Raw genomic sequence first — 17,991 nt, 5'->3', positions numbered from 1 at the left:
GTTCTACCTGATGTTGGGCTCCCTGTCTTCCATCCTCCCAGTCCCAATGGGCACTAGCCGCTGCCATTCAGTTGCATGTCAGATATCAAGCTGTTTCAGTTGCTTATCAGGCCAAAGGGCCCAGCCCAGGAAATGCTAGATGATCCGATTTGTGCTCATTGTGTCACCTAGCCTACGGTTACATTTAGGGAAGTTCTGCTGTTTATTTCTCAACTTCCTATACAGGTTTCCTGTAGTGGGTGTTTGGTGGGCTGCTGCCTTCTTGAACTGTTTTGTGGGCTTCTGGGAAGCATCTGATTGGCCAATGGTGGAAACAGGATGCTGGGCTGAAGTGGTCCCTTGCTCTGACCCAGCAGGGCTCTTCTTTTGATGCTCTGAAGCTCCATTCAGCAATCTTCCCCTCCAAAACCATCAGCCAAGGAGTCCCAACAAGCAGCAGCCTTTGAAACAACTCCTTAAAATAAAACACAGCCCTTGCTCCAAAACATTTTCTCTCATCCACAGGAAGGGAGGAGCTTTTAACACCCACACACCCCTCCCCAGCAACTCGCATATTATATAAGAATGAAAAGGAGCCAGACCCCTGCAGTGTCGGAAGACTTTTTCATACTCCAAAACATTTTGAAAGAATATTAGGGTGGTTTTGATTTTCAGCAACCTAGGCTTGGTCTCTGGAATGTATTCTTCCTAAATATCTCAGACCATGATCACAGCTATACAGGGCCAAGGAAAACATTACTTTAAAAGTGTTCCTGCACTTAATGTGCCCATTCTTTTGCAAGGGTCAAGACAATGGCAGGCAGGCAGGGGGCATTTAACCCTTTGTTGATATCCAAGAGTCTCCCTCCCCCATGCTATTTGCATTGGGAGGAACAATCCTTGGGCTACACTGGGAATAAGTGCTGGAGAGAGGGGTTCCCCCTCCCCCCCCCCCCCGGCACTGTGTGTTTATGTCTGTGTGCATGTCTGCATTAAGATCTCCCCCTTTGTCCTGCCATAGTTTCTATACTGCTTTTCCTCTTCCTCATGGCAACTACTTACGTTTGCATTTTGGTGTGGTAATGCATTTCACCTTACTGTAATGCATGTGACTTTACATTGAGTTTGGCTGATAGTTGGTAGTTTAGTGTGGCCCATGGTTTGTAGAAGGGAAGTCAAATCTGCAGTGACAGCTTGTAAAGGATTTTGTGATTAAAAATGTGCCCTTAGGGCACTGTTCACTTCAGATGAAGACTTCTTAAGAGTCAATTTCAAGACAGAGCAACTCCAGTTTACAGGAGCTGCTGATTGCAAAGGCCTCTAACTGAGACCCTGGAGAGCTGCAGGCAGAGTAGACCAATTGGGACCAGTGGTCTGCTCAGAATAAGGCAGCTTCCTATGTTCATTACAAAGTGCATTTCTCTCCTAGCCTTCCTCTAAGCATCACGGAATGGCATAAAAGATCTACCTTCCACTGAGTCTTCTTGGTCTTACTCCAACTCTGCATAACACAGCTTGCCTCAACCTGGCATCCTCTAGATGTTTTGGATTAAATCTGCAGCCAGCACAGTCATGGTCAATATCCAATGTGGGGAGGAAAATAGATAGAGCATAAGGGTATCAGAAAATGAACTAGGAGGATAAGGAGATGCTCTGAGCACAATGCTGTTTTTAGTGGCAGCCCAATGTTCTTTATGAAATGTACTTCTGCTCCTGTGGTCCTTATATTTTTGATTCCATTAAAGAATGTTAAAAGGGCAAATTAATCTTCTGCTGAATCTTGTTCTGCTCGATATGAAAATAAACCTAGTCTCAACTTTTCTTTTTGGCAGCTCCACGTTCCGTTACACAAGCGCCGATCCTGCCTTTCAAGAAGTATAATTTAACCATGAAGGGTATGTTTTCTCCTCTTAATCTTGAACATTGTTTGGTAGTAAAGAGGTCATGCTAATTTGGTTTCTTTTGCGGGGGAGTGGAGGGGGGCGGGGAACCACAAGTAAGATTCCAGCTGTCACGGCCATGGAGATAAATTTCAAAACATCGGATCCAAATTTTCTAGAGTAGCTAAAAGCTAGAGAACAAATTGAGGCAGGTGGGTGGAAACTGCTTGCATTTAAGGCTGGGCTGAGATGGACAGTCTTCATGATGACGCTTTATGGACTTCATGGGCTCTTTTGGCAGCGTGTGTGGGTTACACAGCTAATAAATATTATTATTTGAATTTTTGCCATTAAATAAATTTACGTCAAAAAGTATGTGTATAGAAACCAAACACGTCTGACTATTTAAGTCCATAATACAAAGTACAGTTTATAGGCAGCTGTGCAGGAAGCTACAGTGAACCATGTGTGTCTGAGGTTACCCACAGAGTATTTCATTTTTATATCAGACCAAGCCCTATGGTTTTGCTGCTACCCTTTTCTGAGTTGCTCCATAGGGATACATTCTTAAACCAGTTTGTCAAGTGTCTCCTTTTCTGTCGGAAAAAGAGACAGAGTTATTTTAGCGCTCCTTTTTGGTCATGCTGGGCATGGGCCCTCTTACCAATGATATTTAAGCTGCTTGAGTAACCTTTTTTTAGGCTGAACAGTCAGGGATAAATTGCTTCACATAAAATAAATACTGCGTTATTAGAGGTATTTCACAGAATTTATATGGAGGAAAATTAGTTGAACTTAACCCAGTGGAACTGTGATTCACTAAGAACATAATAATAATAATAATAATAATAATAATAATAATAATAATAATAATAATAATAATAATTTATTATTTATACCCCGCCCATCTGGCTGGGCCTCCCCAGCCACTCTGGGCGGCTTCCATAAAAACCAAAAATACAGTAAAATATCACACGTTAAAAACTTCCCTGAACAGGGCTGCCTTCAGATGTCTTCTAAAAGTCTGGTAGTTGTTTTTCTCTTTGACATCTGGGGGGAGGGCGTTCCACAGGGCGGGTGCCACTACCGAGAAGGCCCTCTGCCTGGTTCCCTGTAACTTCGCTTCTTGCATTGAGGGAACTGCCAGAAGGTCCTCGGTGCTGGACCTCAGTGTCCGGGTAGAACGATGGAGGTGGAGACGCTCCTTCAGGTATACTGGACCGAGGCCGTTTAGGGCTTTAAAGGTCAGCACCAACACTTTGAATTGTGCTCGGAAACGTACTGGGAGCCAATGTAGGTCTTTCAAGACCGGTGTTATATGGTCCTGGCGGCCGCCCCCAGTCACCAGTCTAGCTGTCGCATTCTGGATTAGTTGTAGTTTCCGGGTCACCTTCAAAGGTAGCCCCACGTAGAGCGCATTGCAGTAGTCCAATGTAGGTCTTTCAAGACCGGTGTTATATGGTCCCGGCGGCCGCCCCCAGTCACCAGTCTAGCTGCCGCATTCTGGATTAGTTGTAGTTTCCGGGTCACCTTCAAAGGTAGCCCCACGTAGAGCGCATTGCAGTAGTCCAAGCGGGAGATAACCAGAGCATGCACCACTCTGGCGAGGCAGTCCTGATGGATCAGCCCAAAGGCCCATCTAGTCCAGAATCCTGTTCTCACAGTGGCCAACCAGACACCTGTGGGAAGCCTACAAGCTGGTCATGATTTCCGTAGTGCTTTGCCCACCTGTGATTCCCAGAAACTGATATTTAGAGGCATACTGCTTTGTGGACTTCACACCAAAAGGCTTCTCTGTCTTAGTTGTCATGGACTGGTTGGATGCTGAGGAATGGTGGGAGGAACCAGCAGGTGAACCAAGGGAAGAAGGCTTAGAGCCCAGGGAGTAGTGGTGGGACAACAATGAGTGGTTAGAGGGAGAAGACTGGGAAGAGGAAGTGTTGGAAGCTGAAGACTTAACAGGGCTTAGTGAGCTGGGAGAGTCTGTGGCAAAGAGAAGTCCAGAATCGGAGGCAGAAGCTGAAGCAGGAGAGTGGAAGGAGGGAAGCCAAGAGTCAGAGATGAGTCAGGCTGGCAAAGAGGCATGGTTGTCTCTCCCTCCTGCTGTGACAAGCTCCCTTCCCCTCTTGTCTCCCAGAATCAAAAAGGTATGAACAGGACAGAGGAGAGGTTGGCTGCACAGAGGCACAGTCTCAGATTGCTTGGAAAAAAATCCTGGGGAGGAGGAGACTTTCAGTCACAGTAACTGATTTTCATGGAGTAAGACCACCAGGAATAAGCTGATTTGCTCATTAATCAAGTCTGTTAAGATCGCGTTTTTGCCAATAAAGAGTTAACTTCAAATTTGGACTGTGATTACTGACTAGCACTCACCTGTGACGCTTGCTGATGCAAATGCCTGACATCTATGCACTGGGAGCATTTACTTCTAAGCAAGTCCCTGAAATTGATGGAAATGACAGTTTTAAGTGTGTTTGGTAGAATTGCAGAATGGTAGGGCTTTTCTAATGTCCTCATTGCAAAATTAATCTGGATTAAACTAGTGTATGTGCAACCAATAGTCTGTTGTTGTTTTTTAAAAAAGTTACATAATTTCTTTTTATTTTCCATAGATTCCCCCAAAGATTCAGTGCTTAAAAACATCATTTTACAGAGTCCAGTTGAGCTTGAACTATTGTGTAGTTTGGTTCTTAAGCCTTCTATGGATGTGGAAGAAATTGAGGTTGTTTGGAAGAAGGAGAACGAAACAATAAAAAATGACAGAATCTTCAAGAATGAAAGCAAGAACAGCTGGTGCAGTCGACATGAGTGAGTGGCCTTTCTGATTTGCCTAGTGTATTACAGCGTTTGCAAGGAAGGAAGGTTTGATACAGATAGGTCTATTGGCATTGCTTCCCCCCACCCACCCAGTTGATGATCTTTTGCAGGGTATGAAAAATGATTCTGATATAAAACATTGCATTTGCAGTGAAGAGGAGAGCTTAACTATGACAGCCACAGGACGGCTACTGCAAAGGGCATCCTCGTGTCAAGTTTTTCCTTTCCATTCACGATGTGTAGTGGCATTTACATGGTGTCATAAAGACAGATGTGCCCCAGGTGGGAGGCATGTGATCTACCAGGTCATGTTGGAGTTCAACTCCTATCACTGATTTGGCATGGCCAGTCGTTGGGGATGAAGAGATTTGTGGTCTAGTAACAACGTCGGAAGGGACGTGGGTGGCGCTGTGGGTTAAACCACAGAGCCTAGGACCTGCTGATCAGAAGGTCAGCGGTTCGAATCCCCAAGATGGGGTGAGCTCCCATTGCTCGGTCCCTGCTCCTGCCAACCTAGCAGCTCGAAAGCACGTCAAAGTGCAAGTAGATAAATAGGTACCGCTCCAGCGGGAAGGTAAACGGCATTTCTGTGCGCTGCTCTGGTTCGCCAGAAGCAGCTAAGTCATGCTGGCCACATGACCCGGAAGCTGTACGCCGGCTCCCTTGGCCAATAAAGCGAGATGAGCGCCGCAACCCCAGAGTTGGTCACAACTGGACCTGATGGTCAGGGGTCCCTTTACCTTTTAACATCTTCAGAACCCATCCCTGATTTTAAACTTGAGAGGTGGAGATCTCAACACATGTCATTTTTGTTGGTGGCCACATAATGGGTAACTAAGTTTCACCTAATGGGCAAATATTCACTGTAAGTTCCACCTGTAGTATTTTATCTGTGGTGGTTTGTTCACACAAGATGCACTGCTCATCAATTGATCTGTTGCATGTGCTACAGTTTGCAGTCTTCCATGAATCTGGAATATCCTTGTTTTAGCAATTTTGCCTTCACTCTCTAATTCTACTTCCAGTTTTTGCTTTGTGAAGTTAGTTCCAGCTTCCTATCACTCCTTTTAATTTTTTTTTTTAAATTAGTCATATAACATCAATTATATAATGCTTCTTCTGTTAAGGGTAAATGTCACAACAAGAGACCAACTTGGAAACTATACTTGTGTTTATAAAACCAAACCTGAAGAAGTTAATTCTACATTTCATTTGCAAGGTAAGATCATGAAATGGTTGCTTCTTTTGTGATCCTATTTATTCATAGTGATTTATTCATAACCACAGGGTTTTATTGCCCAGCTATCACTTTCAATGAGCATTTGTGCTAATAGCAATAAAATCCCATGAAGCCAAATTGGGGGAGGGAGTTCAGCGTTTTCTTCTCTCCAAAATACTTGTTGGGTTTCACCCATCCCTGTTTATGATGCTTTGCTGATATAGAGTTAGCGGTAGAGAGATCCCATGGAAAGGTTCCACTGCCTTCCTGTCCAACTCTATCTTGTAATTGGACTTATAAAGCAAATGCAAATGCCTGTGGAAGTGGGCTTTAGTGCATCATGCATCCTGGTGGGCTGAGCATTGAAGAGCACTAGGACCATAATGGAAGGGAAAGGATGGTGGAGGCAAAACGTGAGAAGAGAGGGTATGGTATGTTGATTTACAGTGGTACCTCGGGTTACAAACTTAATATGTTCCAGAGGTCCGTTCTTAACCCGAAACCATTCTTAACCTGAGGCACGCTTTCGCTAATGGGAGCTTCTGCTGCCGCTACGCGATTTCCGTTCTCATCCTGAGGCAAAGTTTGTAATCCGAGATACTACTTCCAGGTTAGCGGAGTTTGTAACCTGAGGTGTTTGTAACCTGAGGTACCACTGTACTTATATTCAGGGTTAGCCACATTATTTTGCCCCCAAACCAAAAATATTTGTTTGTTTTCATGGGGAATTAAATGTATGCAATACTTAGGCCCTCTTTCCCAAGGTGAAAGCAGCTTATAGTGATGTAAACTAGTTGAAATGAGAACAGCATGAGTCTTACATGCGGAAAAAGTTGCACCAGAAACTATCCGCATGCAGAACTATTGTAAAGGAAAACAGAAATGGGCTTCATTTATTGTGCTCTGCACTGGGCATTTATTCTTTCTGTAATAGGTACCCCATCTTTCTGCCAAGGGGCTCAGGATGCATAAAGCCCTTCCACACTTTCTATCCTTGCAAACCTGGGAAATAGATTAGGCTGAGAGACAGTGACTGGCCCCATCTGCATTACCCATTATGTGACATTGGGTCTTGACACCACTGACATACTTATGCTTTTGCAGCAGTTTACAAGTATAAAAACCAGTGACTCAAAAACACTAAACTATGAACACATGTAATTAAAATATGCAATCCAACAATAACAAGAATAGCAAGTTCTATAAGAAAGCATACCACTTGGAGCAAGCAGCATTTTAAAACGTTATCATTTTATCTTTAAGATGCATACGTGAGTGCAGTACTGAATGTAATATTTTCAACTTTTTTATTATGTGGTTTGTGTGGGTTTGTTTTTTTGGGGTGGGGGGTTGGACATAGCTTTGTGTTTTTAAATTTATATATTTGTTCTTGGAGTTGGAGTTCTATCTAATGTCCCGAGTTTTTGTTTTGTTTTTGTTTTTCACTTTGTTTCCCCTGTCCTCTCCTTCAAACCTGCCCAGGATTTGCAACAGTTTTTACTGATGCTTTCCCTTTTTACTGAAATGGGATTGTAAGAAAGGTACCTTGATGTAAGATGATATTTTACTGAAGATGCAGGTTGCTGAATTATTAAGATGGGGCTAAATATAGAATGGATGGGACACAGTGATGGATGCCATTTAAATATTAATGATGTACTGCCTTTGTATATGCCATAACTATTTCAGAGTTGAGAGCAAGTATGTTTTGAAGAACTTTCACTTGAACTCTTAATAAATTAACCTTCAATTTGCTAGTTGTGTGGATACTTGTGGGAAGGCAGCAGCCAAACCATCTTAAAAAGCAGCTGTTTCACAGGATTAGAATTTCATTATTGCAGAGTCAAGTTTTGCATTTAACGTGTGACCAAAGGACACCCATTCATTGGGTTTCAGTAATACTGTTTTTTGAAATATTTTTTTTCAATGCTGCTGTAGCACCAAGGCAATTTCTGAACTAGATAATATCCAATAATGCATCCTTCCTTTGCTGGGGTGGTTCTAGACACAGATTCAAAAGCGATAAATAAGTCAGAAGTTAAATTGTTACAACAAAAGGGGGGGGAGCCTATGTAACAATCCATATAAACTCCTTTTTGCTCTCTGGCGCCAATTGGTGTGGATGTTTATAATGCATTCAAAATGTATTGTGATGAATGTAGCGAAGTCTCTGGTCATTCCCAGAAGAAACCAGTTTACATGGTGCTGGCAGATATGGCCACTTCATGTGGAACTGGGGTACCTATCATGGTGTGCTCCAGATCTGCTGGGCTACAATTTTCATAATTCCTGGCCATGCTAGCTGTGGTTGAAGGAGTTGTAGTTCAAAAACTCTGGAGGGCACCATTTTGACTACCCGTGAGTCATGGAGACTGTTATGTATTCATTAGTCTGTGTGTGCCTGAGCTTGAGTCTGGACTAAGGATTCTGAGCCCCTGTGTTCTGATTTGATACATGATATCCAATCACAGAACATTTCAGGATTTGGGCCATCAACCCTTAAACTCTGAGTTACGCTTCGCAGCTTAGGAGTTTAGACAGCCAATCACGGAGAGAGTGGGAGTGGCCCCGGCCTCCAGAAATGTCTATAAGCAGTTGCCTTGCCCCTATTGTCCAGTTCTGTTAGCTCAACAAAGGTTCTTGCTGTTATCACTGTGTCTTGCTGCATGGGAACCCACCTACACTTCAGAGGCTCTGCAATGAGAAAAGTGATCAGGGGAGAGAGTAGAAAGCCCAATCTTTGTTCATCATTCTTATTGTGGAAGCTTTGTTTGTATCATGAGTATGGAATGTATTTCCCTATCCTATGCATTCTTCCTCAGAGGTCTGCTGTAGTCAACTGCAGCCTTAGGCTATAATTTTAGACATGCCTCCTTGGGAGATAGGTTCCATTGTATTCAATGTGTCTTCTGAGTAGATATGTATAGGATTCTGCTGGTGAGTCTTTTATCATCAAGTGAATTGAAACTGGCTTTTTATATGGTTTCCATTGGTCTCCCATTTAGCTTCAGCTAACTTGCAAAATACATTGGTGCAGCTAGTCCTGGAGCTCAGGGCCAAAGTTGAGGACTCCACAGCCTGCTTTCCCTTCCAAATAATTGCCCAGAGAATGGCAAACAAGCTTCCTTTAAAAAACCAAGATAAAATCATTTTATAGTCATGTGGCAGCCAGCCAGACATGTACATGGTTGCAGATGTTGAGCTTAATTAATTTTACTTTTAAAAATATATCACCCTTTTTTGCAATAAAACTGTACTTGTTCTCAAATGTGTGTTGAATCTGGGCAACAGATATAAATGGTACCGTATTCTGCATAGCCTACAAGTGTTCCAGATAAACTGGGACATCTTGTTTTTTATTGCCACAGACCGGCAGCCATTTTGGTTGCTGGGATCTTGTCCAATTTTGCAGCACAAAAGTGCTTGGGGGGGGGCGTGATCTTGCGTGGGGTCAAAAAACATGCATTTGGTGGCATTGTACTTGAAAAATAGTGCTTTGGGGGCGGGGAATTGTGGTGTGAAATTATGACAACCAAAATGGCTGCCATGCTGTCATGATAAAAAAATGGGAAGATGGCAGATTTTGGCTTTAAACTCTTGGAATGTATGTATTCTGTAGTCAAGACGGTGCTTTGATTTTAGTGAGTTTAAAATGTGGAGGATACATGCTCTGTGTATTTCATTTCTTATTTTAAAATCAGTGGAGGCAAACTTCTTTAAAAAACAACAACCTTGAACATATCGGGAATGTAGATGCTGCTTTAAAGCATGGAATGGGAGCAGAGGAGGCAAAGACAGAAGAAAAGTTAATTGTGAGGCTCATAGTTGAAGTAATGCATACGGCTGTTGAAAGCTTTGTGCTGCCCCAGTAAGGCACTATTTCAAAGCACAATGGGTTGGCTGTGTCCATGTCATGTTCACTCTCCTCTCCTCCCCACCCCACCCCCTTTTGACTGACGCCTCCGCAGACCCAGTCGTCATCGCTTATTCTGAGCAGTGAAACAGTGCATGCTATCTAAGAAGGAAAACTTTCATTAAAACAGAGCAGCATGACAAAAGAGATCACGCTCTGCTGACGAACATTAATCAGACTGAGAAGCAGTGATGCTAATCAGATACATTTGGTTTCGTGCTTTATATGCTGAGCTCTAATTTATCGGAGAGATTAAAGCAATATGTTTTAACAGCGCTCTGCTTCTCAGTTGGCTGAACCCCTATTTACACGAAGAAAGGAAATGCAGGAAGGACATTGAATGGATTGCTTGTATTTGGCTCTTTTGAGACCGGTTATCTTTTCCTTGCTCTGGTTCATACATCCACCTGGGAGAAATTAGCATGGTCTAGGATTGGCATAGGCCCCTTCTATAACAATAGCAAAGATAAGGAAGTAGCAGATCCTCCAAGTGTCCCTATTTTCCAGGGACAGTTCTGGATTTACAGAAGCCATCCCAGTTTCTGATTTGATCCCAGAATGTCCCGCTTTATCTTAGGACATCCCTATTTTCATCAGATAAATGTTGGAGGGTATGGAGTTATTCATATGTGTTGTAGATCCTTGGATGCATCCTTTCACAAGTGGTCTTTACAAAAATGCTGCCTGAAGTATCACAAGTGTGTTTTGTTTTTTCCTTAGTGCCTGAACCGCATGGAAAATCTGAGCGCATAATCAGTTACGTAGGTGATTTTGTGGTCCTGGCGTGTTTGGTTGGCAGTGAAACCCACCAATATAACCCATCTTCCTGGGTTTGGTATACAAAGAATGGAAGTGAACAGGTGAAGGTCTGCTTGATAAAGGACACACACATACGTCATTCAGTACTTTTATAGAAAGCTCTCTTCAAATGCAGTCTAGAAATGGGATAAACGTTGGACACAGGGATACTCATGATGCAGAAAATACTTTCATAAAGCCATATTATTTTGAGGATTCCATTTTCTTTTGAGCCTATGACCTAGCTTAACTGAAAATGCCTAAGTGGCTTACTTTTTACTGTACAGAGCATTGAAAAGAATAAAATCTATCGTGGCCAATGTATGCATTAAAAGAGGACTGACTAGGCATGGCAATTGTGATTAATCTTGAATTGTTTTGTAGACAGATGAAAAAGGATATTGGGAGACATTTAATGAATAGGGAAATGAGTCAAAGTCTCAGTAAAGAAATACACTGAAAAATGATTATACGTACTCGCATGATATTGCATGATCTGAAGAGCAAAAAGATTTTGATTGGTTCAGGATAATGTCATTGGATTCCATCTATTAAGATTGCTGTGATCCTTTGATTGGTGAATAGAAATCATGTGATGCTGATAATGGGAAACTGTTTATGCTGCCAATTTGTGACTGATGGGCTGCCTTATATTTCAGTGCTCTGTCCTGGGGATAGGAAGTTTCTGAGAACCCTGCCCTAAAGAACTTTGGGCATTGTAGGTTTATTGAGGTACCTTAACAGATTCCTACCACTAGTGCTTTTCTTCTAGAGGGAAAAAAGGTGTTGGTACTGCAAACCCTTGAGTACCTCCAGAAAAAAAAGCACTGCCTACCACCTTTACTAGACTCTAGTCCCCAAAGTTTAAGTTTGTGGACTAAGTAGTAGACTGTGTCCTGGGTAGAAGAACATTTGCCCAAGGAAAACATAAGCTTGCATTCAAACCCCTGGCCCGAACTAGGCTGTCAATCAAGTACTTGTGAATTGCAGCATTTCCTTTTCCCTTTCTGCTTTTCCATTGCATATTTAGTTTCCCTGTTAGGAGTATTCCATCCCCATATTTGAATTCCTACATTCTGAACTTCCAGTGCTAACATGAGTCCATTTTGTGTCACCCTATTAAAGCTTGTGAACTTGTTTTTGCACTAGGTGGCTATTAATACTACTCTGATGCCAGAAAAGTACATCATTACCCAAGAACATGCCAACATAACAAAACTGAAGATCATGGGTCTCTCTGAGGAAGATACTGGGGTTTACTCGTGTGAAGCCATGTTTCCTCTAGGTGCAAGAAAAGGCGAAGTGTCTCTCAAAGTTCTCACCTATATGACACCCCTCAAGCCATTTCTTGCAATAGCCGCTGAAGTTGTCCTTTTTGTTGCTGTTATTTTTGCCTATGAAGCGTGCACCAAAAAGAAAGAATTTCAAGTTGGTAAGATATAGGAGGAGCACACTTTTGCCACACACGCCTACACTACACAAATTGGATTTCTAGGGTTCGCTATAATTCTTCAGTAAAACCCAGTATACCCCAACGTGGTGCCAAACAGATGTTACTGGACTACAGCTTCCATCATCACTGATGATAGGCCATGCTGACTGGAGATAATGGGACTTGTAGTATAAAACCTCTGGAAGACACCACATTGGGAAAGGCTGGATTAACCAGTAATCTGCAATGTAAGATGATCTGAAAAGGGGCCGCAGGTTAGCCAAGCTTGCCCTAGAGAAAGAAATGACATAAATCAAATTAGATGGTATTTTCTAGTGTTTAGAGGACATAGGAGCCAACTCCTAGGGGCCAAGGTCTTTTCGCTTGTCCTCCCTCCCAGTTGATGGGCATTGCCAGTCAAATGGTGTGTGAGTGCCATGTCATGTGATTGATTATGTGGAGCAGGGCTTACCTGCCCTCTCAATATTTTATTAAGGCGGGGACCCCTATTAGAGGACGTATTTTCCCACTTTAGATAAGTCACGGCATTATGTAGGCAAATACTATCTTCCTCTATTTGTAAGATTCACCTTGTACATATTTGGGCATTTTCCAAAGTGGACAAAATAATTAGCATTCGGTACTTGCTGAATGATCAGTAAGTTTTGCTCTGCCTCAGCTGTGGCAGTGACTCCCAGTGTGTTTACATTGTGCCAGTGAGAACCACTTAGACCTTAATGCACTGGCCTGCTGATTTAACATGGCACACCTGTTCTTATGCTCCTGTTAATGCAACGATGGATATGTGAAATAATCACTGGATTTTCTTTGTCTCACAGAAGAAGTTGAAAAAGAATTTGAACAGACGGAGACCCTGTAAGTAGCGATTTTATTCTGCGTTTTTATATGAATGCTTAAATAGTGTGTGATGAAAATTTTAAGCAGCCTTGGCTATTGAGCTCGGTAAGTGTTGCATTGCACCTATTAATAGTGGCATTTTCAAGAAGATAAAAGTTCTGTTCTTCATTGATGCAAGTTTGTAATTAAATGTAGGAATTCCAAATGATTTAGTCCCTCACTCCCACCCCACCATGACATTCGCTCTCAAATTCCCAGGCAAAAAGTCTGTACATAAGAAAGGCTGTCCTGGATCATGCCAAAGGTCTATTTAGTTCAGCACTCTGCTCTCATAGTTGTCTCTAGATGCCCATGGGAAGCCCACAAAGCAGAACTTAAGTGCAGCAGAATTCTCCCCACCTGTAATTCTCAACAACCAATGTTCAAAGGCAGAGTGCCTTCAACAGTGGAGACAGAACATAGGAAGGTGACTTATATCTGCTCAGATTATTTGTCCATCTAGTGGCTTCCCAGAGTCACCAGTACAGCATCCCATCACTTCCTAGCTGATAATTTTAGATGTGGAAACCAGGGGAAGATAACTACATTGGGTGTGTTTTCTCCTAGATGGTACTATAACTCCCATAAGTCCTAGCAAGCATTGCCAATGGCCAAGGATGATAGAAGTTGTAGCTTGGCAACATCTGGAAAGCCAGAGGTTCCCTACATGCTACTAAGCTAGTCTCTTTTTCCTGACAAGAACTTCTTCATACAGCACAATTGGTATATAGAATTAACTGCAAGCTCTGCAGAATTAGATAAGATGTCAGGAAGGATCTGAAACCTTTGGGACCAGAGATTCTCAGAGGACTGGAGTAAATATTTGACTTATTTGAAAAGCAATTGTAACAAACAGATTACGCTTGTAGGACTGCAAGAAGTTTTGTAAGGAGGATTATGCAAAATATTGCAGAGAAGATTATGAAGAGAGCTATTAGTTAAGGATAATTAAAAGTAATAGAGAAATTAAGAAATGTAGATTAAGTGATAAAGATTGAAAAATTTTCAGATGCAGTTGATGGAAGTCCAAAATATTGTATAAGATAAGAAAATATGTTATATGATTTTTGGAAATTATTTGTAAAAGTCAATTAAAAATAATATTTAAAAAGGGAACTGACTGCAAGATCATGCTCCCTAATAGATGTGTTTCAAAAAACTAATGAACAAATAGAGAGGGGAAGAGGAAAACAAACATGGGAGCTGTACATTCACTGGCCGATGGGTGGAACCAGGTTGGTCCTCCCCTTGTTATGGTGTTCTTCTGGGGCAGCGTGCTCTTCTCTGGTTGTTAGTGAAGGTTACCCACATGAAAGGTGACAACAGAAAAGTCTATCCAGAGAAAAGGGCAGCTCCAAACATAGGTAAAACAAGGATTCGCAATGTTTACAGGCTTACGTTAATGTCACTTCTTCTGTACAGGAAAACCGAAGACAGCAATGGTGTGGAAAATAGTACCAGGCAAAGAAAGGTTTAAGTTCCTTGTGGAAGGGCGGTAAGTTCAAAGTCCACTTGAAAGCTTTGGGGACTATCACAAAATTGAGTAGTAAGTACTGCTGTCTTGTTTCAGGGCCGCCTTGCAATTCCCAAATGTACAGCTTCACCCACCTTCACTGAAATGAGTAGAAAATGCTTTCAAAGAAGGAAAGGGGAAGGATTGATACTATATTATTGCAAAATATTGTTTATGGTATGTCCTAGAAACAGGAAGTTTTAAGAGAAGTCACCATGAGGCTCAGGTAGCTACCAAAGAAACTTTGCATCGAAATGAATGGGGGCTGTGCAAGAGCACTGCTGCTGTGGGGCTGGTGAATTGTCCTCTTACTGGAGGCCTACACAGCTTCAGACCTATCAAACTGACATGCATTGTGGCCAACCCAAGTTCTGATAATGCTTCTGGCTCTGGCGCTTGCTTAAGACTGCAGGAACAAGGGGCATAGATGGTGATAGACCACTCATCTTAGTGTATCACACCAAAATTCTGGGCAGGAATACCATGACTGCATAATCTTGGCTGGTGATACTACAGATTTAAAAAGTGATGAGCATTAACCAGTATTTAAATTTGTATGCTGTCCTTCACCTGTAGATTTCAGAGTGATAAAAATACAAGATAACAGCACAAAATACAGAATAATATAATAATTAATAACATAACCCCATCTTAGATCGCTTGGTACTTCTATATATAGTTATATGTGTTCTGTTCTGTTTAGATGAAAGAAACCTATTGGAAATCTGACACACTGGAAAACTTCAGGAAGATGCAAACAATGGAATCATAACTACTTGGCTTCTTTCTAGATACTGTATATGTAAAAATAGTGCTTTAAAATGCCTTTTTAGTAATGAATGTATGAAATGATGCTGATGTCATACAAGTACAGTCTGAACCCATGTTGCTGTATGCAGTTATAATCAGTTTTACCAGTTTGGGCCTCTTGGCTACAGTAACCTGACCTTAACTTTCAGCTGTGAGTCTTAAGTATATATGAGATGCTTTTTTGTATATGAGGCTCAGCACTCACTGTAGAAGTTACTCAAGGCTTCAACTGATTGTTGTGTTAGGAAAGCAGTGCAGCAACAGACCTAATCCATACCAGCCATGAAGAAAAGATATAGCAGGTATACTGTTTGTATCTAGAATTCTACTGATAGTATGTTATCTCTTCACCCCCTTTAACCCAGAGCAGGTTTGCACAAATTGAGTCAAGATGGCAACATTTTAGCCGCTCAGAAAATTTTGTGTAAACCCAAATGCTGCTCTTAGAATCTCAAGAATCGCCCTTTTCTTTTTAGAGAAAAAATGCTTGGAGAAATCATTTTATATGTTCAGATAATAATTGAAGGGCTTGGAAACTAGACATCAAATAACAGCCCCTGCCTTTAGATTTTTTAAGTTGTGATATTTTAACCAATAGTATTGTTTTCAAATATTTACATGTAGTAATTCCAGGGTCCTGAGTTTGTCTGTCTGGCAATAGAAGTATGCTTTACATAAGTGCTGGACAGCCAAGGCAATAAGTTCTGGTAATTATGGTTATGTTACTGATTTATGACCTCACCAAAGAATTGTAAAATTACCACAAATCTCTGTATTAAGAAAAACAAAAGAACCGAGACATTTCTAAAATATTTTTTTTAAGGCAATTATCTCCCATTTCCTGGATGTGTAGCTACATATTTCTGAATCCTGAAATTAATCTTTTAACCTGTTGCACAAATGCCCACTCTGAAAATTGGGCTGATACTGGTTACATTTTGTCTGTCTTTTGATGTTCCCAAGGATTTTGTAGTAAGAAAATTATCACTAAACCTGAACAAGTAAGGTTATCAGCCTCCATCAAATCTTCAGGGTGTTCAAACTCACATGGACACCGACACAATCAAGCCATAGTTGAGATTTCTTAAGTGACAATAGCATCCTTCACCTGAGTACCAGAATTAGGACTGTGTAGAGCCTGCCCCCTTCAGCATTAGGCATGCTTCTGACTCCACTGCCAGACTCCACCATCCAGTTTGCATGGATTGCCTTTCTTGAATGAGGCTATGCATAAGGAGCAGAGGCATTCTTGATGTAGACCCTGTGCCAATGATGGACACCTGCAGGTGGGACCACCAACATGGCCCTGAGCCCAGTAGCTATGTCATCTCTGTACATTCAAACAATCCAAACCTTCCATCATGTTGCCCAGTGTAGTATAATTGTTCCAGGCTTGTCAGAAACCTGGGTATATAGCATTATAGGAAGGGAAATAAGAGGCTGATTATCTAAACCTGTACAATTGCAATATGTGTGCAACTTCAGTTCTTCAAGATCCTTCAGACGTTAAGTCAGGGGGACAGTGTTTTCTCTTTCTGTATTCTGTGGGTATAATGTGAATTGAACTTTTATCTCATTAAGGACCAAAGTGGAAGCAGACAATATTATAAAGGATGCATAAATGTCTTTAAATGTCTACCTGTACTACGAAATGTAAAGTCACTGGTTTTGATGAGCATTAAGGAGCAAAATGGGTAATGGTCTCTGGAGAGTTCCAGGATATTTATTTGATGCCTTAAAACTCATATGATACAAGGATTATTAAAGACTTGTGATTTCTGTACATCTCTGTGGGTATGTTTGTGTGAAAGAGAAATTATCTCATGCATGATATCCTAGAAACAAAAAAAAATATTTTGACAATAGAACGGTATTTATATACACACACAGGTCCGTATATTATATTCCATATCTATAATCCAGTTTCATCCCTTCTCGCTTGTACATATATGATTTAAACTAACCTTCAAAGGAGGGTTGCCAAATCATAAATGTAGAGAAGAAAACTTTAAAAAACGATAGGCGCCCCTCCCCCACACAGTCTTTTGCACCGAATGAAGTCTTCTCTCAAGTTCAAACCTTAACAACCTTGCAGCTGGTTCAGTTCCGCAGTTTATGATCTCATGTCTTCTAGCACACGCCTGTACTTCAGGCAAATTAAGCTCTAAATAACAGGAGAACCTCTGCTGCTTAATGGTGACATCGGAGGGTTTTCAGAAGGCAAAGTGCTTTTGCACTCAGCCCCTTCCTGCCTCCCACATTCCATTGCTGGAGCAAGAGCAAGGTACCGAGACGATCTGCGAGTGAAGCCCGTCTTGCAAGGATAATTACCCTCAATCATCCTTGTTTTTCCTTTGCCAATGATCTCCTGCTGTCGTGGGAGCTGCCTCCATTAAGGGGAACTGGAACTGGAACCGGAAGCCAAAGAGTGGCACTTTTAGTGTAGAAGATTAAAATTTGTAATTGTATACTGGCTTACTGAGGAGTAGGCTCATTTAACTTGATGGGTTTACTTTTGACTAGTCATGTACAAGATTGTTCTGATAATTTGTTAATAAAATAAGTAAAACTCTTTCGTAAAAACAAGTCAGTTAAGTTGCTGTATATAAACGTTAACTCTTAAACTGTCAGAAATTCCACAAAACTCTGTAAAAACAATCCAGCAAGGGATTAGAAGTACAATGAGTGCATGTACAGACTATATGCAGGAAATGTACAAGGAAAGGTGGCAAC

At 41.6% G+C, this 17,991-nt stretch overlaps 1 protein-coding gene across 2 annotated transcripts in view; it reads left to right on the top strand.

Annotated features, from left to right (window-relative positions):
* EMB (embigin) overlaps positions 1–17,041 on the top strand; it is a 30,792-nt gene extending 13,751 nt beyond the window's left edge. The window contains exons 3-10 of one of the 2 annotated variants that reach the window (XM_082242170.1): positions 1,812–1,874; positions 4,472–4,667; positions 5,804–5,895; positions 10,529–10,668; positions 11,756–12,038; positions 12,881–12,914; positions 14,358–14,430; positions 15,152–17,041. In XM_082242170.1, coding sequence (XP_082098296.1) covers positions 1,812–1,874; positions 4,472–4,667; positions 5,804–5,895; positions 10,529–10,668; positions 11,756–12,038; positions 12,881–12,914; positions 14,358–14,412 — 863 coding nt within the window. In that variant the 3' untranslated portion in view covers positions 14,413–14,430; positions 15,152–17,041. Of the gene's footprint in view, positions 1–1,811; positions 1,875–4,471; positions 4,668–5,803; positions 5,896–10,528; positions 10,669–11,755; positions 12,039–12,877; positions 12,915–14,357; positions 14,431–15,151 lie in introns of both variants that reach the window. The other variant, XM_082242169.1, reaches the window with a different exon arrangement.
* The last annotated feature ends 950 nt before the right edge of the window (positions 17,042–17,991 follow it).

Source organism: Podarcis vaucheri (genome assembly GCF_965113315.1).
Source record: "Podarcis vaucheri genome assembly, chromosome: 11".
In the NCBI taxonomy this organism is placed as follows: Eukaryota; Metazoa; Chordata; class Lepidosauria; order Squamata; family Lacertidae; genus Podarcis; species Podarcis vaucheri.
This window is presented reverse-complemented; position numbering and strand designations above follow the sequence as displayed.